Below are 27,097 nucleotides of genomic sequence, written 5' to 3'. Positions count from 1 at the left end.
ACGAAAAATAAACGATAACGGTTGAGAAGGAAGAATGTAGGACTGCCGATGTCTCCTAATGTTATATTTCGTCGATCATCTTATTCCAAGAAGTGTTTTACCTTTAAAACTTTTCAAATCATGTTGCAGTTTGTGAATTTACGGACAAGCAACATAATTGCCGTACGTAAGTCTGCACAATGAAATAAGACAACACAGTCATCTAAACAGACATCTGTATGAGAACTTTATTTGAAAAACGGGAATATCAGGAGGTTCAAAGACGAACATTTAATGCATGGCGTGATATCAGAAATATTGAAATTTACACAGATCTACTGCAGCACTCCGAACTATAGAATGCTGATGTCCAGAAACAGGCACCGGCTGATAAAAGTAGAGCTTGTGAAAACTAAATAACACTTCGAGCAACTATGCCTTCCACTACACAATTTCTTTTCTTGTCAGGACCCGGATCTAAGTGTCACACATTATGGTAGATGATTGCCCACTTGTCCATATCATATATCCAGTAGCCCCGTATTAGGCGGTTCCGTCATGATGAGCTTCTGGACCTCTTTGAATTTAGGATGAGCAGCATCCTTGAGCAAGCTCAAGATTACACATTCGGAAGTAGTAAGAACGGCTCCGACTCGCTCCAACTGTTTGAAACCGAATTTTCTGAAAGCGAAGATTCATTCGGCTTCGGTTCGTTCAAATCAATCCGATTTATGGTGCAATGCGGCGTGAGCCGTTGCGCCCAAAGCGACTGTGAAGGTATAGTCGGATCAAAACGATAGAAATGTCGGAGTAGTTGCGCAAAAGGTTGAAGTGGCGCGGTGGAGCCAGTGGCTGGGACCGAGGAGGGAACATCCCGAACTGCAGCGATGAATGGTACTAGCAAGGGTCCCCTCTCGATCGTAACCGCTATACTACACTGTACCGCTTACGCAACTGCACCGGGAGCTTGATGTCGTTTTGACTTATATATCATTGCAATGCAGCACACATTTACTTTTCAGCGCTACTGGGCAGCCGAAAGCAATGAAATGCAGCACAAAAAAAAGCACGAACTTTTGACAGGGTCGTAGTACCACCTACGATTTAGTGAATACAAATATTACCTATCCACAAATGTCCTTGCCGTTACTGCATCAGCTACGACGTGCACATCTAGTCCTTTTTCGATGAGAGCATAAGTTGTGTGGAGGATGCATACGTGAGCTTCTAAGCCCACCAGAATAACACTTTCCTGATCCTTCAACACAGGAACCACATCTGGTACACACATTGAGAACTGAAAAGAACGATCGTAGCAAGTTCGTATACGTTTTCTTGCTACGCATTAACATTCAAAGAATAAGGAAAACTTCAATTTACTTGAGTTTTCGCGTATCGTGGTATACTCTCTTCCAACCCTAGCTCCGGTACGGTTCGTCCGAGACCTTTCGGATAGTGTTCTGTTACGACAATGGGGATCTTCAAAATCTTGGCCGTATCGATAACTCGTTTCGCGACTTGTGTGATCTCCGGGAAGAACTTGTTTGTTTTGCTGAAGAGAAAAATGACGAAGGAGCTACGACCTCATTGATACGTACTAAATTCGAAGAAAAAAAAAACAATTTCCAGACTCAAATAAATAATTCTAATAAATAGTAATACATAAGCGGTTTACTGTCTGTATAATTATCAACTCTTATAGAGAAGCCATGCATGAAAAGGATTGAATGAAGTTAATTAAGTTCCTCGCATCCCGTTTATGGGTTTTCTAATTCTCAGAAAATTTCAATGAAAACAATTACTAATAAATATTTCATAAAAATGCATACATACCTGAACTTCTCCTGCATATCGCACACAAATAACAATGTCTTCTTCGGGTTCAGACGAGGAATAGCACGAATCATTTTACTGGAATACGTCAAACAATGATCATTTCAACGTAGCTAATGCAATCTTTGTATTGTTCCAGATTTAGTTTATGTTTGAGAATGATAAGGTCATCACATGGACACGTCTTCATTGATTGACTCGAATGAGTTGGCGTATTCAAAGATAGATTGATCACGGTCGTGTCCTTTATCCTTTAACGTTAGTATCCTTGCTGTGATATGTTGACCTCCCACTAAATTGGTTCCTGTTCTCTGTGGGAAGCTTAAGGGGTCGCTAACTGCTCTGTTCTTTTTCAATAAATAGCTTGTAATTGACTTTATGTGCTCTCGGGACATACAACATTACATAAGACAAAACATTTTGAGGTTAGAAATGAGGTCATCTCGAGTAGTGCCGCCAGCAATAACGCTCCCCTATGCAGTGGTTCGTTTGATATAGTCCGGTCAAAACGACTTGATATCAGGTGCAATCGCGTACGCGCCTGCGCTCAAAGAGGCGTGGTTAAAGGCATCACCCCACGAGTCTGGGGTGGTACGGATTTCAGGTAGAGTATTCGTATACGGGATCGTAGATTGTGGAGAAAGAGGTGATCCTGTTCATTTCTTCCTGTACCAGTGTAAATGGACGACCCCGGAACGCTGTTTCCTACGATGGCTTCTGTTGCAGCGCACCACCCTTGCGTTCGAATGGGTTTTCGGCGAATGGCAAGAGCAATGGTTGCGTATTGCAACTCATTGGCGCGTGCACAAGGCTAGCGCGCTCCAACGCAACTCGTTGTAGAAAATAGCGCCCCGGAACGATCGAAGATTTTCCAAATCCATATCACGTGAGATTCGTGGGGTGATACACTTATCGACCTCAAATTTGAAGATGAATGAGAAAATGAAGCGGAAACTCATCCAAATTCGTCTTTAGAATTTGGAAAAAGTCATTGCTAACTTTCTAGTGAAGCCGCAGCATCGTATTAACCCTAACGATGTTATTTTTACGAATTGAAAGAGGTATAATCTGGTCAAAACGACACGAAGCGCTGCAGTTGCGTAAACGGCTGCGTTCTTAGCGGTGTGGAGCAGAGTAACAATTAGGATCGAGGGAGGATCTTTGCAAGCAATACTGGTCACTGCAGTTTGTGGTGGTTCCACCTCGATCCCAACTGCTACTTCCACCACGCCGCTTCGAGCGCAACCGCTTACACAACTGTACCTTTCATGTCGTTTTAATGCGACTGCATAAAGACTGCGAGAATGTGCTGCGAAAAAAAGAGGGCGATGGGTTTATGAACCTCCACAACAGGTGTGCAACTCACTAATGATGTCTTTATTTTAGACTTCAAAATCTGACATGATTAATTAGGATTTATACAACATATAAGTACATTACTATAGACGAAATCATAAAGAATACATCTAGAAGAATTATAAACGCATAGAAATCAGATCCAAACAAGATATTTAGCTTCTTATATGTGCTTTCAGGTATAGAACAATGGCCGGAGCACGAATATTATGAATATAACTGAATTCATCAATATGCACAGAAGAGATGAGCAATTACACTGATAATCCCTAAAAGGACGTAACAATTGTGTTTAGAAATGGCAAGCTGACATTTGAACATATCATAAACGCGATACATACATCTACTTAATATGCGGAAGATCACATCTTGTTCACAATAGATGACCGTAACACATTAATAGACGAGTTAATATTTAAAGGAAAAAACACTGTACTGCTACCACCTACCCTAAAACTTTTAATAGATCAATCTACTCAAAGTGACGAGGTAAATATGGGTCCTTTTAATGAACACAAAAAAAAAAGAAATTCACAGAACAAAAAATTACGAGAAGATGATAACGCGGAAATGCGAGCAAATAAGTAGAAGCGAAGTGGAACCGTATTAGCACCTGCATTAAATTGGGTTAAACATAGAATATAGATATATGTTTCTTGTTCGTGATAGGAGAATTTCGATGAGCACTGCATACTAGACACGTGAAATTTGCTTGTCGTTGAGAAGAGTGACTGCAAGTAAACACAAAACAGTAGACACGCAATACAGATATCAAATAACAAGACAGTGGAGTGAAAATAACTACTGAACCAACCATCTTTAATCCCAACCAAGGGATTTTCCTTAGCAATCGAAGAGGAAGAACTGATTTGTACGGTTCTTGCCCCTTTCAGAGAAAAATACGGGGTCATGGAATCGGAAAGCATCGCGCTAGTGAGAGAAGAACTTCTGGTAGAGTGTTGTGTTGCATAAGGTGAACGATTGTTGGAGAATCTTTAAAAAAATCGGATATGCGGATGTGGAGAGAGATATTTTCGTGAACAAAAGTAAGAGTCTTGCTGCTTACTGGGCATAACGAGACGGTTGCACAACAGTGACTGGAACAGTAGGAGGCTTTGTAGAAATAGGGAATGATCGCTTTTTCGAAGGATCTAAAGAAAATACTTGTAGTTGTTCAGCCTAAATTACCAGAAATGCTGTAAACCGATTGTAAAGTGACTGAAATTTCTGCTCAAGCTGACATTTTGGCTAACCCCGAATCCTCTGCAAGTAATTGAAGAAAAAGGGGCACGATACTCATCAAAAGTCTTTTAAAAATGCTTCATTTTGAACGGGAGCATATTTAATATCCTACAGTTTTAGGGGTTGCGTCACTTCTTATGCTAGATTCCTGGATTTCGTCTTTGTGGAGATCAGTTCTTCATTTCCTGTGATGAAGAAATAGCAAAATCCCTAATCCTTCACACGAGGGGATGTAAATGAGTTTTTACATTGAGCCTAAAACAAGAACTCTGAAGTAAAAGAGAGATCGTAAAAAAAGACCACAAAATGAAAAATAGAGTTGCGAAATGGTTGTTCTGCGTATTTGGACCTTCTAAATGAATTGAATAACTAATAACAAAATACAATAAATGATGGTGAAGAAAAACAAGGCAAACTTCTGCGCAAACATAAAAAATGATTCACTATGTCTCAGACATTCAAGCATTTAAAAAGGGCTCGGTCGAATTTAGTTTCATAAAAGGCAGTTCCTTTTCTTGTAGTAATCAAGTCCCCCAACAAACGTTCGAATAACGTTAGAAGTAATATCGGCTTTTCATAGCATTCGAACGCTCGCTGTATGATGTGACGTCAGCCAAATATATGTAATTGTATACACATCTGCTCAAATATAATAATGTCATGACCAGAAAATAGCAAAGAAGACACCCACGCATGACGGAAAAGCCTCTTCCTCCACTAACTTAACAAAAATAGCAGTACAAGAAAATGTTGCTTCATTATATGGACACCGGAGCCTTTTGTCACCTATTTTAGATTCGGTCAGATTTTTAGAACGGGGTCTTATCATGCACCAGTTGAAACCAAATTAATGTTAATCAAAAGCAGTCATAGAAGAAAAAAGAAAGTAAAAGTTGCGTCTACAATAGGAAAAACCGCAAAATTTAAAAATACACCAAATTGAGAAATAAAATCAACTAACGTTATTGAACATCCCTCGTTTGAAAGCGACGATTAAATCAACACATCTGAAATTCAACCATCACAGCACAACACATTTACAAACACAATTACGTTTTCAAGTCCATTGAAGTAATGTAGAACACTGTCTACAGTCGTTTTTGGGGTGCAGATGGAAAATGGAATGGGGGACATCTACAACCAAAAATGAAGCGATCGTACTGCGGTTAGATTGATGGCTGAGTCAAAGGGCCAATCATAAGTGCAATAGGGAGGGTGAAGGGGGTCTAGCTCCTCAGGTGAAGGGGGTCTAGCTCATGGGATGCAGTTCAAGTGATGAAGATTCCTTCGCCAGCCGTACAAAAGTAACGGGGATCGAGGCACCGCCTCGGACTACCTGATCTATGGCGCCAATCAATCTAGATTCGAACTAGATTCGAGATTGTCTGGGTTCAACTGTGGATGAATCCGCAAATTCCGTTATAGGCTACCCGCTATTTGGCCAGCCGCGTTTATGTCGCCTCCTGCTCGTTCCATTTTTTCCCGTCCATACCAATACACTAACTGCACACGTGAACATCATGCCAACGACACAGTCACAGAAGCAACTCAAAATAACGCTCAGTAGCAGATGTTATTATTGACGGAAAAGAATTGCCACTGCACATCTCGACAAAACTTATGGAATTGATAACGAAAAGTTTTAAAATCGAAGTTCATTGGCCGGATTTCGCTTTTATCCACAATTTCACTCCATACCTACCGTACATGATGTCAAAAATAGTGTGGTCACGTCACGATATCACGCAAACTAGTGCTTGCGTGAAAGCTAACCACTTAAACAAAAACTATCTTATCGTTTTACATAAGAGTAATCCACTGCGTCATCAATTTGGAATGGTACCCAACGATTATTTCAACAAATCAGGAAGGTTCAAAAATTATTCCTGCTCTTCAAACAAAAGAATCGTCAAAATTAGACACGATGTAGGAAACTAACATTTTTAGGTGAGTGACAGCATCCTTAACATGCTTGGATCAGACCTTGTATCATGAGAGATTTCATCGTGAATCGATGAACACAAAATGAAGCTTTGAGTATTCTAGTTAAAGGTTTAATGAAGTGAAAGCCTCTATACATCCTGTTATTTATGTGGAATATGCATGTGGAGAAAAACTAAGACAGATAAAACTGGATAGGGCTACTATTAACGGGTCTGGAATAGTAATGAAAGTGTATACGTACCAGCACCGTAGAAGTTCGTTACAGAACTCGATTCTTTGTTCAAATCAACAGGCTCTTGCTTAAACGACGGCGAACGTTGTATCGTAGGTACAGACTGTTGCCTGGATGATACCCGTGGTACATTTCTTTGTAAACCCCTATTACCACCCGAGATCGCTAGGGGTTGTACCGGAGAAGGAGCACCTGAAGCACCTGCTCTGATAAACGTCTGACAGTACAAAAGATCAAAAGCAACACACCTTTAGATTTGCTTGTTTGTACGAGGCCTAGCATTTTCTGCACTGCCTGTGGGGAGTCCACACCAAACATAATTCCACCTCTGAAACGACGCTGATCCGTTGAGTTGGACTCGGCGGACTGGGAGGACACTGACGACGGAGAGGGGCTCGGTGCACGACGTATCCGTGGCCCTAAACGATCAAAATTCGTAAATGGACTGGAGGTCCGAAAAGAAACGACTGTGCAAAGGGCGCTGAGCAATGACTAAAGAGAAAATTTGAAAAAAAAAATCGCGATTATGTTAAGATAATAATATTTGAAGTAGAATCACCTGCTTGTTGTGGTTCAATGTCATAGCTAAGTCGGTCCAACTCAGATTCAGTGTCCACAACTTTCAGCCCATCCAAATAAGCCTTCACCTTACGAACCATAAGAGCTTGTTCGTAAACCTGAATTATGAGAATGTAAAAGAAGTGCAAGGGGCATGAGTGTGCTTTTCAGATCAGTTGAGAATGTGGGGACTACCTTTTTCCTTGGTTGAATGACTCTTCCACCCTTCCGCATTGTAGCAACATTCCCTCCTTCGAAAGTGTTCATATGCAGCAAAGCATCGCTTATTGTGCCGCCGCTCTAAATCTGATTCATGAACAGAGTATTGGAGACATAATAAAATTTACATAAAAAAAAGGTATGCTTCGCAGCCGCGCCTAAGAAATAGAATAGAAAACCAGTCAATAAAAATATAAAAGTATATGTCTCCCTTCTTCTTGGATGAGAGGTAATGAAAAACGACGTGTTCGAAACCAATCCACAAGAAATTAAAAGCAGCGTATCATGAAACTGACGAAGTTAGGATCTCTGTGGGCGGAAATAGAGTTCGGGGTGTCGTAGGAACAAACTCCGTTTTTCAGGAGGATTAGGAGGAATAGAGCATGGCCACACTCATACTCGAAATCTATTCCCGGAACTCTGTATTTACCCATACAGACACAACATCGTCAGTTTTGTGATACGCTGCCCTTAAAGGCATCATCCCACGAATCTGGAGTGGTACGGGTTTCAGACGGGTAGTGCCTCTCTCGAGGTCGTAGTTTGTGGGTGAGAGGGTGATTCCGTTCATCTTTCTCTGTATCTGTTTAAAAGGGCGACTCTGGAGCGCTGTCTTCTATTGCTGCGCACCGCCCTTGCCATACCCCCTGCAATCCGTCCGAATGAATTTTCGATAAATCGCAGGTGGAGCGCAAACATTGCGCATTGCAGCAGAAGCCTCATAAGAAACAGCATTCCGTAGTCGTCCGTTTCCACTGATACATGGAGAAAAGGATGGAATCACCCTCTTCCCCACCATCTACGACCCCGTATAAGCATCAACCGACTGAAACCCGTGCCACCCCAAATTCGTGGGGTGATGCCTTCAAGCCGAAAATTTGCATCAACAAACTATTTTTCGTTTATATACAGAAAAAAAAAACAAAATAAAAGCACTGTTAACGGTTACAAAAAGATCTAAAGCATAACCATAAAGCCTACGTCATTTGGACACTCCGCCTATAACCTACTGCTTGCGTTCACTGTTTTTTTAATGCGTAACTTATTTTGCGGCTACTGAATACTGTCCTTACATCTATCAGAAGATAAATACAGGAGTAGAGACAACAAACCCTTTCCGCCATACTCGAGATCTCGTATGGAGCACTGCTCAGCTTGCTCACCGCTCGTACAGATTTCGCTATCAATCGCAATTTCTCGAAGTTCACCAGCTTATCGCAATAAGTAGGATTTCCTTCGTGCGAAAAAGTTAAGTCTTTTTTAATTACTGGGTAGATGGGCACAACCTGAAAAGAGAGTATAAAACATGATACAAACACAGTGAATAAAACATCAGGAAGAAAGGATAAGAAGAGAAAAAAATGTACCGGTGGTTCTTGCGAAACTTCTGCCAAATGCTGACGGTACTTTGACATGTTTCGTGAAGGATCTACTAACTGCTGGATATCCTCGAGCATACGAATATATTTGCTGGAGGAGGAACATTTAACGTTATTTTACGAATAGGCTCAGAAAATGAAGCTCACCCCGAAATTCTTTCCCATGTTGAGTGCAGTCGACGTACAGCCGGTTTGTCTAACCCACTCATTATGGCAAACATAGAATTGAAGTTCCGCAACTCTCGACAGTATCTGTAAAGAATTTTCGAATGAGAAATAAAGATCTCTCTCTCTCTCTCTCTTTAGAAAGATATTTAAAAAATGGCACTTTGGCAAAATGGCAAAAATAGCACACACCTTGCCACTTTAATGAACTTCTTGATAAGTTTGGCTCTCTTCTGAATAACCCTCTCAGAACACACTTCGGTCGCTACCCACCACATTTCACGGTTGAATATCCGCTCAAATTCTTCAAGGCGTGGAGATCCATACCTATTAGATAATATTATATCTAATAGTTATCAGCAGGTTCGCACTAACCATTTCCAATAACGAAAAAAAAAAACACAGGAGACTGCATTCATATAACTAAGCGTAAAGAAAATAAAGCAGAATAAATAAGGAAGACAGAAATAAAAAATCTGCAAACGTTAACTAGCTCATGACCCAAATATAAAACATGTCAATGGAAACAAAATAAGTCTACAGGAAATGAGATCCATTCACTCTTAGCTTCTCACCTTGATTCCAGCTGAAAAAGGTTATCAATGTATTCCGTTGGTTCTATAGAAGCGAACACAGCGAAATCCTGTAGAGTAAGTTGGGCAGCCACAACCTAAAGAGGAACAACGTTAGCACTAACTCAAAAAAGGAAGAAATCGGTTGAAGAAGCTTAAGGTGATTTTACCTGCGCATTGAGGCTGAGCAGCTGCGCCTGCGCATCTCTCATAATTTCAGGAGCAAGATCATCAGGAACAAGTGGCTCAGATCGATTATTGTTCTTTAGGTAGTATCTACAACAGCACAACGAAATTCAAAGGAGTGCAGGATTGATCTTTTTGAAAAAAAAGAGAACATACCTGCTGTTTAACGCTATGCGTTCTGCAAGATTCTCCATTTGAGCAGGCAGTCGCCTTTGTTTTATTACACCATCTTCTGTCACCGTGCATTCACATAATGACCACTCTAAGCTGCCTTCGGCTGTCATGTTGAACTCCTGAAAACGAAACTTTTGATCGAAATTTGTGAAAAATTAATGACACAAGAAATATGTAGGCAAATTCACTAGAATCGAGCTCAATTTCAGATGTCAAAAACCAATCACATAATTTCGCTAGAGAGTCCAGTTAGTTTAGTTTTTTCCGTTAGGAGCCGTATGAAAAGAAAAGCATGGAACAGGACTTAACCACAAAAAGAAACATTTATTCGAAGAAGCCATTTGCACTCAAAAGGTTTCCTTTTCCATTTCACCTTAAGGATGATAACTATCAAGCGATCTATTAATGTCTCATTCAAAAATCTCCCATCGTGTGAAATTCAAATGGATTTTATACATCAAGCCACATTTTAAACCAGACAGCTCATAAAAACCTTGCTGACCTGCAGTGCTAATTGAACAACATTTTGGGCAGTGGTCTCCTTGTACACTGCTAGATATTTAAACGTTTGATCGCTCCTAAAAAGAAAATTATATCCGTCAATGACTGTGGCAGCAGTAGAAGGACAACTCACCTGTAAATCTTTAGCACATGTTCTGGACATTCGCTCTTCACTGGTCCATAGTACTGTGATATCGATGTGATGTCAGGATTAGATCTACTCGGTCGCAGTGGACTCGTAGTTGTGCGTGCTTCATCAACTAGATCTTCCCCGTCTTTTGACGACTTTAGTATCGTCATCAACTTGTCCATCATGCTCGTTTTCCCTGAATCCCAGAACATAGACATAAGTAATGTGATAATCAATGAATCGATCGGCTTCAAAATCATATGCTCAACTCAGGACACACAAAAAACTCACGGTGTATTGTAGCGAAACCTAATGACATGAATTCTACAAAAATGAAAATGAATACTATGGAAGAATCAATCTCCAAACGAAATGTTCCACAAACACTTCCACACTCACCTCCGATCTTTACGGCTTTCGTTGACTTCACAGGTATGACGTTCGGCATGCTACCGCGAGCCTGTGTCAAAGCTCCAGCTAGGGCCCTATTTTTGGACGAGATCTTCGATCCATCTCGTTCAGTTCTGCCGAGCAACTCTTTGAAACCAAGAATGTTGCTTTTCAAGGTTATGGTCAAGGAGATGCTGCCCTGAATATATAAAATCTAAATATAATATGTAATGTAAAGTTATAAAAGTTAACTAAGTGTAGATGGCGTTGTTCAGATTTAAGTAAGAAGAACTACGAAACGCACCTTCATTATTTCCTGCGCCTTCATCAGTGTTAAATACTTCATAGGTTGCCCGTTCACATCCAATATTTCATCTCCTCTTTTCATACCGCAACGCTCGGCAGGAGAGTCAACCTGTACCTGGAAATCATTGCTCATTTTACACCAGAAAAAAACCTTAATATCATTACATCACAAGTTTCTTGTACAATTATTCAAAAAAGTAGAATTTCATAAATGTACTTCATTAATGAAGATTCCACAGCCACAGTCCTTCCCACCTTGCACAGAAAAATGAAGAGCATCATCCTAAAGAATCCAATTCAGTAAGGAGAAATCTTCTTTTCCAGCACCCTCACCTTATTTGCTCTCGAATACACCACTGTTCTGGATCTCGCCTTTACAGAACACGCGATATTCAGTAAGCTTTGCTGACTATGCATGCCATCACGTTCCAGCGCTCCTTCAAACCTAAATTATGGACATCGATGCCACAAAAAACTTTTAAAAAAATCATGCTGATTAAATTCAGGCAGATCAATAATACAAGGACAATTCAGGGCACCTTTCTAAAAGTTTCGTCATCTCGTCATTCGTTTCAAAATCGTTGTAGTGGTTGTTTACCCACAACAAAACTATTCGTGCAATCTAAAAAGAGGACAGAATTAAATCAAAGAAGTTTCCATGGGAATGAGACAACATTTATTAAATGAGACCAAAATAAACTAAGTTTGTACTGATAAGGAAACTTTGGGAAAGAGAATTAAGGAGAACCCCCCTCCTCCATAAATCTTGTCGTTATATCCGCATAGAGCGAAGCGATCAGCACTACGAAGCATCTTCAGTGGCACTTGACACACTAATTTTCGCGGACGTAACATTAATCGTACTGCTTTCTTCGTTTTAATTGGAATATATGTATTTTCGTGTTGTTTTTCTGTACTTGTTAATTTTCGCACAGGTTTCATCTTTTGAAGATATTTTACACATGTTGATTGCTAACCCTACTGGAAACGTGAAAACAGTTTACTCGATTGCCTGAAAGACAGCAGTATCACAAAATTGACATGATGCGGAAGTGTGATGAAGAACGTAGAGTTCAGGGAATAGGTCACGAACGTGAGCGTGTTCTGTTAGCGAGATTTGTTCCCACGAGGTGCGTTGGAACGCGCCACTCTTGCGCACACGCCGCGTCCAAGTGCAAGCGGTCGAAGATCAATGAGGTCTCCTCACCAGCCTATTCGAGTAGAATAAAAAAAAAAATAGGTTGCTGAGGGAAGCGGGGCGTGTACGAGGGAGGGTGTTCTAACGTACCTTGTAGAAATGAATGCCGTTCCCACGCCATTTTCCTTAGGACGATTGGAGAGACTGAGCGGGACAACGCTCACATTCGTAATCTACTCCGTGAACTCTATTTTTTTCCATGAGCTTTCTACACTACATCAGTTTCTTGATACGCTGCCTTTAACTAATTGCTTCTGACAAAAACCCTGCCCAAGGTCTGTGTGGGAAAAAAAAACCGATGAGGAAACATAGAGATACCGTGAAACTACAAACTTTTCGTACACTTAATCCTATTCCAAAACTTCAGGAAAATTGTAATCATACACACTGAGAAAGTACTGAGTTGGTACCGTTCTACGCACTTTGGAGAAATGTGCAAATTACGAAAAAAGTTGTGAAGACGTTTTATAGAATAAGATTCTATCGAACAGCAAATTTGATCATTTAAATCAGCTGTTGATGATCGTGATGTTACTCTGCTTATCGCTGCGTTCACATGCAGTAGTAAAATGAAAATATAAAATAATAATAAAATAAAAATAAAATAAAAAGAAGTAAAATGCTCAGCAGGCATAAAGTGCCGAATGGTAAGGGCTTTTCAGAAGCGCAAAATGGATTATGCGTTAAAAAAAAGCAAAGAAGTTTTTTTTTTCGGAGTTCCGCAAAAAAAAGTCTCCGTAAAGGCAGCACGTCGCGAATTCGTGCACTTGTAATACTCGGGGTTTTTTTCTTGTGTATAGTTCCAAATACAAAGGTGCTATGAGTCAAATGGGCAGATTACTCGAGCAAATCAACGAAAAATGTGCAAAAATCAAAGTCACGTTGCTAAATAAGTATGAAACAGATGCCAGTGGAAAAACCCCACTGAAAATACCAAAATTTATGAGGAACTGGACATTAGACATTTATTATGAAGTAAAAAAAAGAGGAAAAAAAAATGTCGCTACATGTGTGTGCCCCTGCGGGTTCCTTTTTCTTCGAGTAGTATCCACAAGAAACACTGGAACCTTTAGTGCGCCTTGTTTACGGGTATTTACCATGTTCCATTCCATTTTTCCATATTATATGATTCCATGTTTTAAGTGGAAGAAAAAAATGAGATAACATCTGTCAAAATCTGTGCAGGGAGAGGGTGGTTCTACAGATTTCCCAAAGGCGAAGAAAAGGGGTAGAGGACAAGGAGTGAAGTAACCCCTGAAAAATCAGGAACGTAACAAACCTTATCTCTAAGAGCACCATCCGCAAACCACATCATCAACTTTTCGAAAATGATGACTGGATTATGGATGAATACTCTATAAGTGAGTAGAAAGTCGTCTACGTAATGTGGATCCACATTGCTGTCGCGATCGTCAACCAGATGTTGTATTAATTTGTCCGGCTAAAGAGGAAAGAAAACGATTAGCACATCAGGCTAATGGCGAAAAGTAAAGCCGAGCGGTGTAACTGACCTTTCCTTTGATGAGCACAAGTCCAACTTGACTGCCTACAGTTCTTCTTTCAGTCTCCGAGACAATCTCCCCTGTAAGTCCATCACGATCCTTCTCAATATGCTCACCAATGGTTGACATGATCGAGCAGAAGTCCTTAAAATTTAGGGATTTCAGAACTGTGAAAGTGGAAAAAACAGTTAATAATAGATTCTCAGGAATAGCAGGAATTCTTCCTAGAGAATAATTCCAGAAACATTCAGTCACTTCGAAAAAAGCGATCTTTACTGCTTTTCTAGCAGCGCCGTACGTCAATAAATTAGTAATAACGACATACCTTGTGCTCAACCAACACAAATTCGCAGTCATCCACCATCGTTCGCATTTCGCCAACATGATACTGCACAGCTGGATTTGGTTCAGCTCCAAAAGAGTCGCCTAGTTTGTATTCTACCCGTTCACCATTCGGTTTCACTACTTCAACAAGTCCATTCACAATCACTGACCTAAAAGAAGTGCACCACTCTAAGGAGAGACAGCACTTTTAACAAAAATCTAAAAATTTGCAAGGTGAAGCTAGAATATCAGTTTCGCCGTACTTTCTGAACTGAAGAACTTATGCTTTCGCTATCACAATGTTCCCGACCACATTAATTGAGTGCAATTCACATTTTATCCATATCGATTCAACATCACGGTTAAAAAAGCCTTAAAATTGCATTAAATCAGAAATGACGATTGAACATTCAAGTCCTCTAGCAATTTTTCGAATTCCTGAATGTTCCCTCGATTTTGAACTATAAAAACTACATTACAAGTGAAAAATAAATAATAAAATAAATTAAATGATAAAACAATAGAACTATACACAGCATCTTTCGTATTACTTCGATATCAAACGCATGCAAAAATCGCATTGAGTACAAAACATTAACGGTTTTCTTTTCAAAGTAACATAGAGAAGCGAATGCTACTGGTCCAGTTGTTAAAAGAATATTCAACAGTCGTTAGCTAGCTACCCATCAAAGGGACTTGTAGTCACAAGTCCCTAAAAATTTAGTTAATTTAGTCCGGAAACAGCAAAGCCAGTTGTTGGGGAATCCATAAGAATTGGACGAAACGTTGTAGAATGCTAAGAATTTTCCATTTTCCGCCTAGGTTCATGTTAAGAGCTCAGAAGAAGAGCGATTACCACACAAACTTGCTCACATTTATAAATTCACAAATAATCTACGATAATTGTAGCATTCTCACTGCTTGTTATCACGTTTGACTTGCTCAAAACCTTGCAGTAATTAGAAACAAACAAAGAAAGTTCCACACGAGAGAAAACTCGGAAAGAATCCGGTTGAGAATTTTTTTCACGGTGGGTTCGATTCATCAAAAAGACAATGTACGTTACTTTCTTTTGTGATAGCCGTTGTCTTATTTTTGGGAATCAGTGCAAATGGGATCTCAAATTATCTCAGTTCTTCCGAGTTCATACACTGCATGGATTCGAACAAGAATATGGTACCAAAGGAGGGAAGAGGGCGTTAGTTGGTAGGCGGTAAGCTTGAACAAACCCTATACTTGCGCACTTCAGTGTCAACAAAAAAGTCCGTGCTGAGTCCATAAATTTATATATTTTGCTGTTTTTAAGTCCTACTATTAGCGGAGGATTCAGTCCAATTCTTTATTTCTATCAAGTACGGTGATTTTGAAGAGACATCAGTATGATCGTTGTCAACAAGTGGAAGTTAACGATTACCTAGCTGGAAAACAAGTAGTATTGAAACCAACCAAGCATCCAGCTTCTCGTTGTGATGCATTACAACAGTTCCAGCGTCGTTAACTACAGCAAAAACCATCTTCAGACACAGTTGTCGTTTTATTGACATTGGCAGTGAGGCGAATGAAGACATATGTTGCATAAAATCCTTCAAAGAGGCGAAGAAATCAATGACAGGAAATCGTTAGTGGTCTAAGTGAGCACGAAAACGATCTGGGAGCTCACCAATAAAACAGCTAAATCCTCGCTGTTTCGTTCAGTTGGTTCCTTCTCGAGACATTCTCGAACGGAGTCTTTCAAATCCACGAAGCTTTCGTGCGATGGACATGATCCATCATCGTCCTCTTCTTCCGAATCAACAGGGTCCGCCCCTGCACTGCCACTGGCATCGTCGCCTTCGGTGGTTGTTGACGAGGCGGTACTAACACGATACGGTATTTGAACAAATTCTTGGATATTTAACATTGAATGATGGTCGTCTACCTTCGAACGCGAAGACGGCGTGCTGAGCCATTCGCCACATGTCCGATTGAATTACTTTTCTCTCGACGGTGTTTCACACGTACTAAGGTGTCCTCGTCGGACATTAATCCATTCAAGTACACCTAAACGATGAGGTTACATGCAAAAAGTAGCAATTTTATCCAGAACATAATTTCTATTCGCCTCGTATAGCGTACAACTGACACAGCAACGATTGACGTTTTTCGCACGTAATCTTCTCTATTAACAATGGTCAAACAGTTCTGAGTGGAGGAGTTAAAAACAACTGAGGAATCACCGCGATAGGAAACAGAAGCAAGTTATTTGCGCGTACTTCAGTTCCGTGAAGGAAAAGTATCTGGTGGTGTTCGTTGTTTTCGCTAATGATATCGTAGAGAAAAACAAACTTATCGTTCCGAAAAACTCTTTTTGTCACTTTCATGACGACTGAATTGAGTTATAAGCCGTGACGTAGAAGCAAACGTGAGAGGAGAAATTCCATCCATTACAGGGCATTCTAACATTTCACGAAGCTTATTACTCGGACCTAGTCTCAATCGTCTCACCAGGGGTTTCACAGCTAAGTTGGGAGTGGACAAAAAACAATCTTCTACATTCCGAAACGATTAATGCAAATAAAAATCTCATTTTCGGCTCGTTCTTTCCCCGAACTCATTTGATTCAGAATAAAAGAAAAAGTCTGGATAAAGTAGTGGAAATGTTTAACGCAGAAGTACGAAGCATGCAGCTTACAGTCAATGCTGAACTAGTCTAAGAATACGACAATATTAGTTGTAAGTCCAGTTTTCTTTTCACAATGTAACTTCAGTTCATGGCTTACACAGTCGACGTCCCTGTCAACCACAGATCCCTACTATTTGGGAGGGTTTTTTTTCTGAAGAAAAAAGGGAAAATTTAAGCCCTGTTAGGCAAATGAAAATGGTCGGTATCCAATTGCAGCTACTATTCAATTTCATTCCTCACAGAAGACACGGACATTCAGAAAATAAGGCGCATCGCTAAAGGTTGACCCAAATCTGCTAGCCTCTAAGATATGCAAGTGTTAGGGGAAGTCATGGGGAGAACAACTGAGAAAGTCTTACAAATTGACTAACAAGTTCTGCCTTTACTTTAAGTCCCCTGTTCTTGTTTCATTCTTTTGTCATACACATGTTTTAGCCTCCCTAATGGGTTCGTGAAAGGCATAAATATTTTTCGCCCCCCATATCGAAAGCAACAGCCAACTGGAAGCTGCCCTTCCTTCATATATGTCATCGTCAGATAGACTTTATGTGAAAACTTTAACGTAGCCATACGTTCACACTTCAATGTCAATTGTAAAAATGTGACGGCTTCCGATAAAATATTAACAGCTGACCTGGCTCCGGTGATTCTCAGCAACAGAGGTGAATGTAGAAGTTGTTGGAACATCAACGGGAAACTCCACCGGGTACGATCTGAAGCAGAAGGATTTGAGCATTAAAAGCACCTTTCTTAGCAATTCATTGGTATGTTAATTATACCTTGGCAGTCCGCGAGGTACTGGTGGTGGTGGAGCTCGAGCCGGTGGCAAACGGGGCGGCCGTGGTGGGATCGGAGGAGGCGGCATGGCTCGAGTATCGGCGTCAATTGCGTGAACGCTCTTACGCATCTGCTTCAGTTGCGGAGAAGACGGGGTGGCAACGATGTGTGGCACGTCCGGGTAGTCTATCTGGAATACAATATCCGATAGGAACGAAATAACGAAGCCCATTCATTACACAGCTGCTTGTACTACGGGTATAGAATGTAGTGCATCCTTGCAAATAGGATACGGTACCTCATTATCTCGTGTGAAGGCGACATCTTTTCAGAGAGAAAGATTGAAGGAAGGAAGATCTCTTGCACAGATTCTATTGATTGCATAGAAATTTAAGATTATTTGCTTATATTTCCGCATAACTGTCAATGCTAATTTTCCATACCGAATAAAGTCTGAGGGGGGGGGGGGGGGAAGAAAAACCGTTGAAAAAACTAATACTAAACTAAAATAACTACAACAGTAATAGCTCTCTTGAAAAAAAAAACGTTAGCCCTGAAGAGTCAACAACAAAATTTACGTAATGATATCTTTTAATGGAGGAAAAAATGCTTTACAATGGAATTCTTCAAAACAATCAAGATCGGAGGAATATTTCCAAAAAATCAATAGAGAGAATATTTGTGAAAATTAGGCTTAGAGCAATGGATTTCTGCTCCTTTCAACAACCCAAGCGCAAAGAATTCTTCGAGAGCTCAGACTGTTTATACAATCGTATTTGTGAAAACTTGGATATTTCTGCGTCGTCAAGATGAAGCAGGGAATAGCTGAGAATTGTTTCGGCACTTTTTATATCTTATTGACTTCGAGAAGCATGTATTTGTTTTGTACAGCTCCGTGGTTGTCCGCAAGTAAATTCCCCTGTTTTTAAATGTGAAATTTGCAATTGTAGGCATCAAACATGTGAAGAAAAACATAGACGACACTAAAAAAAAGGATACTGTAGTAGCAGGATAGGGCAATGGAAAGGGGAGAATTATCCACATGACACTTCTTAATGTGACGATCGAAAAGCACATGAGCTATTATATTTCCACATATGAAAACATCACCGAGCTGCATATGCACCCTCATGACTTTGTAAAAAATAAGTAAGATGCACATAAATTAATAAAATATAATAACAAATAAATATAACAAATAGAATACTATTGGAAGCACATGAAGGGAAGAAAAAAAAAACAAAAAACCAAACGACGGGAAATGGTAGGGAAGTGCATGATGGTATGCGCAAAAATTTAAGATACTTGAACAGAAATGGATGGGACGGAATGAAGCAAATATCATCAAGAAATCGAAAAATCCACAAATTCCTGGAAATGTCTATAACGATTGCAAGTTAATCATAAATTTTCTCTTATATACTACTGAATTTTGAGGGAATAGTAAATCCAGAGAGGAAAAAAGAGCAACGCTTGTTATCTAGAATTAAATAGTTGGAAAGTGTAAGTACACCCTTATTTATGATGACGTGGAAGAATTGTTATATTATTTTCTGGCTACAACCAAAATCTTCAATAAATAACATGCAATCGAAAGTTCTAGCTGGGAAAGCTGGGAATTCCTTTCGAAAACGAATTAACTCAATGAAACCGATTCAAAAAAAAAATTACAGAAAAAAAAGGGAAAGAAATCAAGACTAGAAGTGTGTCACAATTTATAAGCATGTAGCCATTAGCTAGATATGAGAGTTGTAAACAGAAATTCGAAAGAAATAAATAGTACGAGTGATTTCTTGGAGGACTAAAGGGAATGTGGAGAAATTCGGCTATTATCTGCACTTGATCGAATGCATACTGACAACTATAAATAATATATAATTGCTTCATGAGTGTGTATAAAGAGAGCCCAATAATGTCAGCATTCCTCATATGTATGTGTGTTCTCGGCAAATTCTCATATTTCTCGTTTGTACTTCGTCTGGTGAAGCAAATAAGGTGGGATTTTTAGTAAATAATAAAATAAGGTATAAGTAGGGTAGAATACATGAAACAGATCTCTTTTTGTGAGACGTCACGCCTCTTCACCTCAACGTCACGTCACCTGATTGGTTACGTACGTAAGCAAGGATTTCAGTGGATTGACCAAGAGCAGATTATATACAGGATATTATTCGTATCTGCGTAAAAACCAACAAATACAGAGAATAAATGAAGAAAATACATTTTGTAACACGTTATGCCATCTTACGAATACGTGCGTAGCGTGCTAAGATGCGCCGAGAGGCACTGGAAATTGCATTGTGTCGTTTGGGGTGGCGTTGGTCAGCCAATCAAGTGAACTTGAGATATTTTACTGCCGAAGGGCGCGCCTTATGCGACGGACACGAAACAATTCGCGAATCGCCGCTCTCTCCGGGATTTTAGCAATGTGCATGTCGTCGACTTTTCCTTAAAAGGGTTAAGTATTCTCGCTGTTAAAAATTAATTGCGACGGCAAGTGAAGTTTAATCACTCCTCATTCAGACATTCAGGTATTTGGTCTGCTTGACAGGTGGTTCTAATGTTGTGTCTAAGCAATCGCAGGGAAATTTTGAAGCGAGATATTGAAAATACCGCGTAACATAGTATTTTTTTATTAGTACTCATCTATAGCTCTGATTTTTCTTTGTGGTTTTATTCCACTCTACTGCCTTGCGGATCACAAGGAACATGTGGGTCCCGTAAAAACATCAGAGCTATCTTATGACATGAATGATCTCTAGTTAGGTGCAGAGGATAATCTGATAGAAACCAGAAAACTGCAAATCCGATTTGTGTTCCGGACCGTTTCTCCTGCAAGAACTCTTTAATTTTATGTGCGTGATCAAAACAAAAAGATTCATTAAAGTCTTTTTCTTCAGCAGAAAGTGATTGAAATTATCAAGTGGTTTTGAAGATTTTCAAATGAAATTATTTCCTTCTGACGAAGAAGAAAACACTTTCATTATTATTGAAAGGAGAAAAAAAAAAACAAAAAAGAGGACTAGTGGAGTTTTTCTTTTCGCCGAAGATGTTGGAAATATCATATCTCCCCTCAATAAAATTCCTTCCAAAAATATACACTATTGCTAATCACTTGTAAAAAAGCTGTCTAAATGCTACCAAAATCACACTTTAAAAAATTAAAAGTTTTTTTGTTACTTTCTAGGAATACATAGCTAATCATGGATTCTTTACAACAATTCTTAAAATCAGCTGCTGCTTCAACAATTCTAGATAAACATGGAAGGGAACAGCAATAAGAAGCACTTAATTTTTGATCGTTTAAGAAATTTCAAATGGACATAAGCCGAGGAAAAATAGTACGTGAACTTACAGGACTACAGTAACGAAATAAAAATACCTTGTCAGCAATTTTTGCTGGCTATCTTAGCGACTAAAAATCGTACAAACAAAATAAATGCTAGTCGACATTCGATGAAAAGCTTGACATCAAAAAGCCACTTCCGATCGTCTACGAAGGCATCCAAGCTCTCTCTCTCTCCCTCTTCTCTTGTTCCTTTCCCAAACACAACAAAATTCTTCGAAAACATACTTGTCTGGTGACAAATAACAACGAAAGGAATCCTTTTTCATTTATGACGCAAACATTTCGAATCAGTGGAAAAGTTGAGGAATTGGATGTTATCTGCTTGAAAAGTAAAGCACTAACCCAAGTAATTTAATGATAAGAATTCTTCTAATGTATTTTGAAGACCACATGCAGCAGGGAAACTGTTTAATTATAGATTGTCACATACTCATTGCCTTCTCAAACGCGTAAAGAAAAAGCCAATAGAGAGCATCTCCAATTTTCAAGAGATCACTTATCTGCTCGAAAGAAAAATCTCCGTACTCTCATGAATGCATCCTAGAAAGCGCAAGTGCAGCGTCGAAGTCGAAGTATAGGGTCGTTCCAAAATCACAATAAGGTATACTCTACGTCGTTCATTTTCAGAAATGAATTAAACAAAACTATATTTAGTTTAGAATACACTCCCCGGACTTTGAAAATTCTCTTCATCTTACTAGTAGTTCTTCAATGCCTTTTATCCAAAATTACATGAGAGAAATACTTTATGTCAATGAGAAAACACAAAAAGCCATTTTTTCTGAGAGATGAGACTTTTTTTCTTTCTTTTTATGTACAGAAAGAGAGAGATTTCTTAATTTCTTGCTGGAAATTGTTGAAAACCGACGCTCAATTTCTCCAAGGCATCAAAATGTCTATTTTACCGAAAGTCTACTTGTCTTCAAAGTATCCACTTCATTATGAAGTGCCACGAAGCCCGAAAACGGCGGAATAGTCTTTCGTCCGTTGGAATCAGAAATGAGGATAATCGCGGAGAAAAACAACAGCTAATCGGCCGGAATCACTGAGGAAGCGCAATGACTCATCTACGATTCACCGCAGCCAATAAAAACTGCCCCCACACATTCGCCTCCTATAAATATATCTTCTTCGATGCGCTTGAAACGTTCAACCAAAGTGCTCATTTCGGCATCTTGGCAAGTTCGAGAAAAAAATGGAAATTTTGTCCACATGTTGTTTGCGATTTATTCAAACCAATGTGTAGAGAAAAAATTAAGATTAAGAAACAACCTGAGATCGCTGTAGACCCCTAAACCTATTATTTAAAGAAACGATTAAGGAACTGATCGAAGACTAGTGACAGGTCTATCAGTTATTCACTAATGCTAGAATTAGTCGCAAAATTACCTTCATGAACATTTCGGCAGGAAAATTCTGAATAAATGAGCGTGAAGCAGAATACTCTATAAACAAATTAACGGTTCCCGTCATTACAGAATGTGACTAGCGTTCTGCAGCATGCAATGCTTCCTTTTTAAGATGACACTAATAGGAGAAAATTGGTAATGTTTGGCATCTTCACCATATAGCTTGAAGTGAAAAAGAAAAAAGTACAAAGTGATTTTCAAAAAAAAAAGTTTCAATTTCAATTTCAATTCAGAACCGTTTGAGTTTTAAGTTTTGACTTGTGTCTAGCGTCTTGACACAGTTTCGAACTATCCATCGATCGTCCAGTCACAGCTGAACCTCTTACCGACGGCGCTACACCAAAGAAAGAAAAAACAATATACTAAGGATCAAATTCTTAAGGCATCACAGAGTTTTTAACAACAGTGGAATTAATATCAAAATCTCCGATGACTTAGCTCGAAGAAGACAAGCAGCGGTAGAAGCTAAAAAAATTTCGAATAGAAAACAAACTGGAATAAAAGGGCTACAGAAATATATTTTAGACAATTTCGAAGTCCTTTCAGCGAATTTACTGAGATTCGAATAGATCAGACAGCATTTGGATAGCATCCCTCAAGCTTTAGGGAAAATGACAGATTTTAAATGTATGCATGTAACAACGTTAGCAGAAAATTTATCTTAACTGAAAAAACTTTCGGCAAGGTTGGTAGTGAAAATAGTGGGACATTCCACTGAAGGGCGTAAAATCGAGATTGAAAAAAGACAGATCTTCCCGAAACATGCGAGGAGAAAGAAAGAAAATCAGTACAAGGACAATCGAATGTCCTTTGTACTCTGATAAACGCATGTCATTCCGTAATCGGTTAAGCATTCTTGTTCTCGCTTCTTTTATTTATTTTTAATCTGAAATGTTAATTAATCCTGGTAAGTAATGTCGTTCCTAAAAGTTCTTATCCTATTACAAAATCCCACAGTATTGTAATCGGGTGCCATAAATAACGCGATCAAAGAAAATTGGGCATTACTATTCAACGCAATTAAGCAATTTAATGCAATTAGGTAAATCAATTAAGATTGCCGTTAAGACATTTTCAAGGTCAAACACATTAGATATGTGTTTGCTTTCGGAACCACCTCGAAGAATAATTCACTACTTTCCTCACTTGTAACCCATGACTGCTCGAGAATTACTTCTCGCATATCTCCTTACAATGAAGGAAACTTTCTGGTGACAGCTGCTTTCTAGAACTCCGCAAAGTTTGCGTCCGTCAACAATTTTCATGTAACAACCACTAACGTATAAGAATATGACTTACCACGATCATCTCGGACTCTTGTAGCAGCATACAGTCTTGAGTGCGTCGGTAACTCATACCATTTCTTTTACCAAAACTGAAAAAAAGAAGAAAAATAAACGGTTATTTGATGTTGTAAAGCCGTTTTTCCCCGCGACACAGCCCTCAATCACAGCTTACTGTACTTCATCTTCGTTTCAGACTTAATAATCAGTAAAATAATTGAACATAAACAGGAGGATGAAAGTGAGAGGATAAGAGATGAGCTTCTGAAGAGAATAGTCGTTCACCAACAACAAGTTCAAGGTTTCACCCAGAAATAGAATACGTAACGCGGCTCAGAAGATGGCAAACAACAAATCGCCAACATTTTGCAGTCGCATAGAGATTCGAGAGCAATATGTTGATATCCATACTTAGCGATAAGAGATAAGAGGGATCGATAACGCGAATGATACCGAGATGAAACATTCGCGTACATTGGAGCTGGTTCCACGATAATTCGATTTGGTTATCTTTAGATAGGCACTACTAGACAAAGTATGTCCTTTCAATCGTACTTAACAACAACTTAAAGTGAAAATAACAAGAAGTTATAAAGTGTTCCACAAGGAGTTTCAGCGGGAGTGAGAAAAGAGAAAGATGTTCGGATAACCTCAAAACAATTAGAATTTATGGAACAACCATTAAAACATTAGTACGAAGAGAACTGCTGCGTGAATACTTTGACTACTACTACTACTACAACACCTTGTCAACTGTTTTGTTCGACGTTCAGTTACACAATGTTTAGAGGAAAACATGGCAAACTACTTTACTACTAAAACTGCTGCTGGTTTTCGATATCATAAACAGCAGAAGTAGTTCCTTAACACAAATAACAGTTCTCACATGTCACAACCCATTGGTTATTTGCAATGTCTGCATATATCAGACTCTATATAGAGAACTGAAGTGCTCGGACGGCATTTTAGGTGAGTGAATATTAACACCTCCAGAAATTAATACATATCGTGAGCCCGATAATACCAACAGGAATTTCGGTAATGTTGGCCCAAAACTTTGCACTAGCTCAATGAAAATTGTCGAGAACTAAAAGTTACTTTGAAAGTTATGTGACGAGCTCATACTATGACTTCTACAACCCACACAAAAAAAAAGAAATACATGGACACCGCATGTGTCGACGGTGACTGAAGTGAAGGAATGGTCATAGCAGAGAAGAATATAAGAAAATTGAAAAAAGTATCAAACAAAGTAATAAAGAAAATGTCTATTTGCTCAAATACATTTCACACAAAAAAAAAAACACGTGAATAATACGCTTGTTCGAGTTGAAGTGTATACTAAATGAACACAAAATGAATTCACATAAAATCAACTCATCAGAAATAGTTTCTGAATCGGCTGAAGGTATAATACGATAACCGACATGAACCAGGCACCCACAGGTGGCTGGAATTTCCACCCCGCCACCTCACCTCCCGTCTTGCACAAAATTCATTCAGTGATATGTCGAAAGTTATTGGTGCAGTTGATGCCTTTGGGAAAATAATACTGACTCAGAGACCAGCCGGCGACTAAAAAGAACGGGAACAATTTTTTCAGATGGTGAAAAAATATTACAAATCGCTGCAAGATCCTAGGGTTTGAAAGACGATCACAAGCGTTCCCAAATGCTGACCTCTAGTCGCAATGCAACTCACTGCTGACGATAATGTAAACAAGCAAAAGCTTCGTGAGTCCGACAAAAAATTGTACGCTTCAGAAAGAGAGATAGAAGGAGAGGGAGAAAGAAAAAAGAAAGAGAATAGGGATCGAAGACCAATGAACAAAAAAGGAGAGATGCTTCCACTAGTTCAATGAAAATGGTAGATCTTTTTCTGCTCACAAAACAAGACCAGAGGAAAATTTATTACACAATATCGCCTAATCTTGTGGGAAGATTATAACTAGGTCATGCACCTTACGATGCAAACCGCTAGCGCACTGCGAAAAGTCCGGCGTAGCCGATATTATGCGATGGTGATCTGTTCCCTCGATATCACGATTACGTCAAAACTAGACGTATAAATGCGCATTCATGAAAATGTGGATCAGATGGGCACCAGATGTTGCTTTCGTCACAGACATTAACTGCGTTCTTCAATTTATTCGGTACATTGCTCTTATTCATAAGTTATTCACAAGAACGAAACGAAACCAAAATAGAAACGCCACTAACCACCCGTATGGAAGGCAAATGTTGTTTTCGATGAGGACAGAGCCTGACAGTAGTATATACCAGCACGTTGCAACTTGACCTTCCCTGCATTAAAAAAAAATTCAGTAAAAAAAGTGGGAGTTTTTGCAGGCGAACGACGTGATAGGCGTAAACTCACCGGTACAGCACGTAATGTCCAGGATGTCGTTCGTATCGCGCGTTTGCGCAAATCGCCTTCAATGGACCGTTGTAAAGATTCGAAAACATGTCAAGTTGTCTCAGCTGGTCGTAGATATTCCGAATGTCCTACAATGTTCATATTTCATTCATATTTCACTCTGCGGCTAGAAATGTCATCAGAAAGGGGAAGACGCAACATTAAAACCTACATCTTGGTTTCGTTGACGGGGTGGTTTAATGAGTGACTCGTAAAACCTTGCGTCATTTATGGGATCCATGATCTAAAAGAGCAGGAAAGACATGGTTTTTTGCTGGATTGACTTCGACAGATACTTGGTTTGACTTACGTGTGAGTCCCACACAGGATGAAGGCGACCGTTAATCAGTCCCTGTTGAGTAGTCCTTGGTGTCGCACTGCCTGACATTAGATTTTCAAAAAAAAGAGACGTACAAAATAATCGACAAAAACTAGTTAAGAGCCGAAAAAACAATAACGGAGAGGATACATATAGCATAAATTCGTGAGCATTCAGGATATTGACCATGGAAAAACCCGCACGAAGATACAGAGCGTAAGTGAGATAAAATCAGATGGAAAGTCACGAAGATGAACTGCGCAACTTCTGTAACAACCAGTCTGTGACAGCAAGAACAAGGCGCCTATCATGAGAGAAATTTTGTGACAAAAGAACAACCGCCTAGCCAAAAACCTAGTAAAAAAAAAGCAGCGGAGAGAGATTACAAACAGATAATAAGAGAATCAGTACTTGAAGGTAACAAGAGAATTTGTAAGAACAAGAATGAGTTAAAGATCTAGTAAGCAAGGCAGAGCGATAAAACTGACTAATTCACAGAAGGACGGCGGAAAAGTGGCTGAACATTCATTCAACGTTGTCATACGCTGACTCACAGCACAACTCAGAAAACAATGTCAGGACGTGGAAAAAAAGAAGAATCGCCTTCTATTCTAAGAGAAACTGATCACGGTGATTAGCAGAGGACTGGCTAGGAAGCAATATCGGGTATGCAGCTTTCTCACGGAATTGAAA

At 39.4% G+C, this 27,097-nt stretch overlaps 1 protein-coding gene across 4 annotated transcripts; it reads right to left on the bottom strand.

Moving 5' to 3' along the window:
- Positions 1-500: 500 nt before the first annotated feature.
- On the bottom strand, positions 501-26,473 carry RB195_003215 (uncharacterized protein; the record flags this gene model as incomplete). Of its 4 annotated transcripts, XM_064200776.1 has the most annotated exons (35): positions 3,862-3,899; positions 3,983-4,161; positions 4,235-4,319; positions 6,596-6,778; positions 6,835-7,005; positions 7,146-7,263; positions 7,340-7,444; positions 8,476-8,649; positions 8,731-8,833; positions 8,890-8,994; positions 9,100-9,234; positions 9,483-9,577; positions 9,650-9,755; positions 9,822-9,958; positions 10,342-10,417; positions 10,474-10,666; positions 10,762-10,794; positions 10,870-11,059; positions 11,165-11,281; positions 11,384-11,449; positions 11,500-11,611; positions 11,706-11,788; positions 13,644-13,805; positions 13,876-14,010; positions 14,192-14,360; positions 15,637-15,773; positions 15,851-16,046; positions 16,109-16,230; positions 17,487-17,565; positions 17,632-17,819; positions 23,687-23,762; positions 25,890-25,973; positions 26,047-26,174; positions 26,258-26,329; positions 26,396-26,473. In XM_064200776.1, 35 exons carry the CDS (start codon positions 26,471-26,473, stop codon positions 3,862-3,864), a joined length of 4,230 nt encoding a protein of 1,409 aa, XP_064056657.1. The 4 variants fall into 4 exon arrangements, with proteins under 4 accessions (XP_064056659.1, XP_013296566.2, XP_064056657.1 ...); XM_064200777.1 differs by lacking the exons at positions 3,862-3,899; positions 3,983-4,161; positions 4,235-4,319; positions 10,762-10,794 and adding an exon at positions 5,404-5,417; XM_064200778.1 differs by lacking the exons at positions 6,596-6,778; positions 6,835-7,005; positions 7,146-7,263; ... (27 more) ...; positions 26,258-26,329; positions 26,396-26,473 and adding exons at positions 501-660; positions 1,104-1,276; positions 1,360-1,531; positions 1,813-1,890; positions 5,372-5,383 and having other exon boundaries at positions 3,863-3,899; positions 3,983-4,010; positions 4,115-4,161.
- Positions 26,474-27,097: the final 624 nt, after the last annotated feature.

Source organism: Necator americanus, chromosome IV, assembly GCF_031761385.1.
Source record: "Necator americanus strain Aroian chromosome IV, whole genome shotgun sequence".
Classification (NCBI taxonomy): Eukaryota; Metazoa; Nematoda; class Chromadorea; order Rhabditida; family Ancylostomatidae; genus Necator; species Necator americanus.
This window is presented reverse-complemented; position numbering and strand designations above follow the sequence as displayed.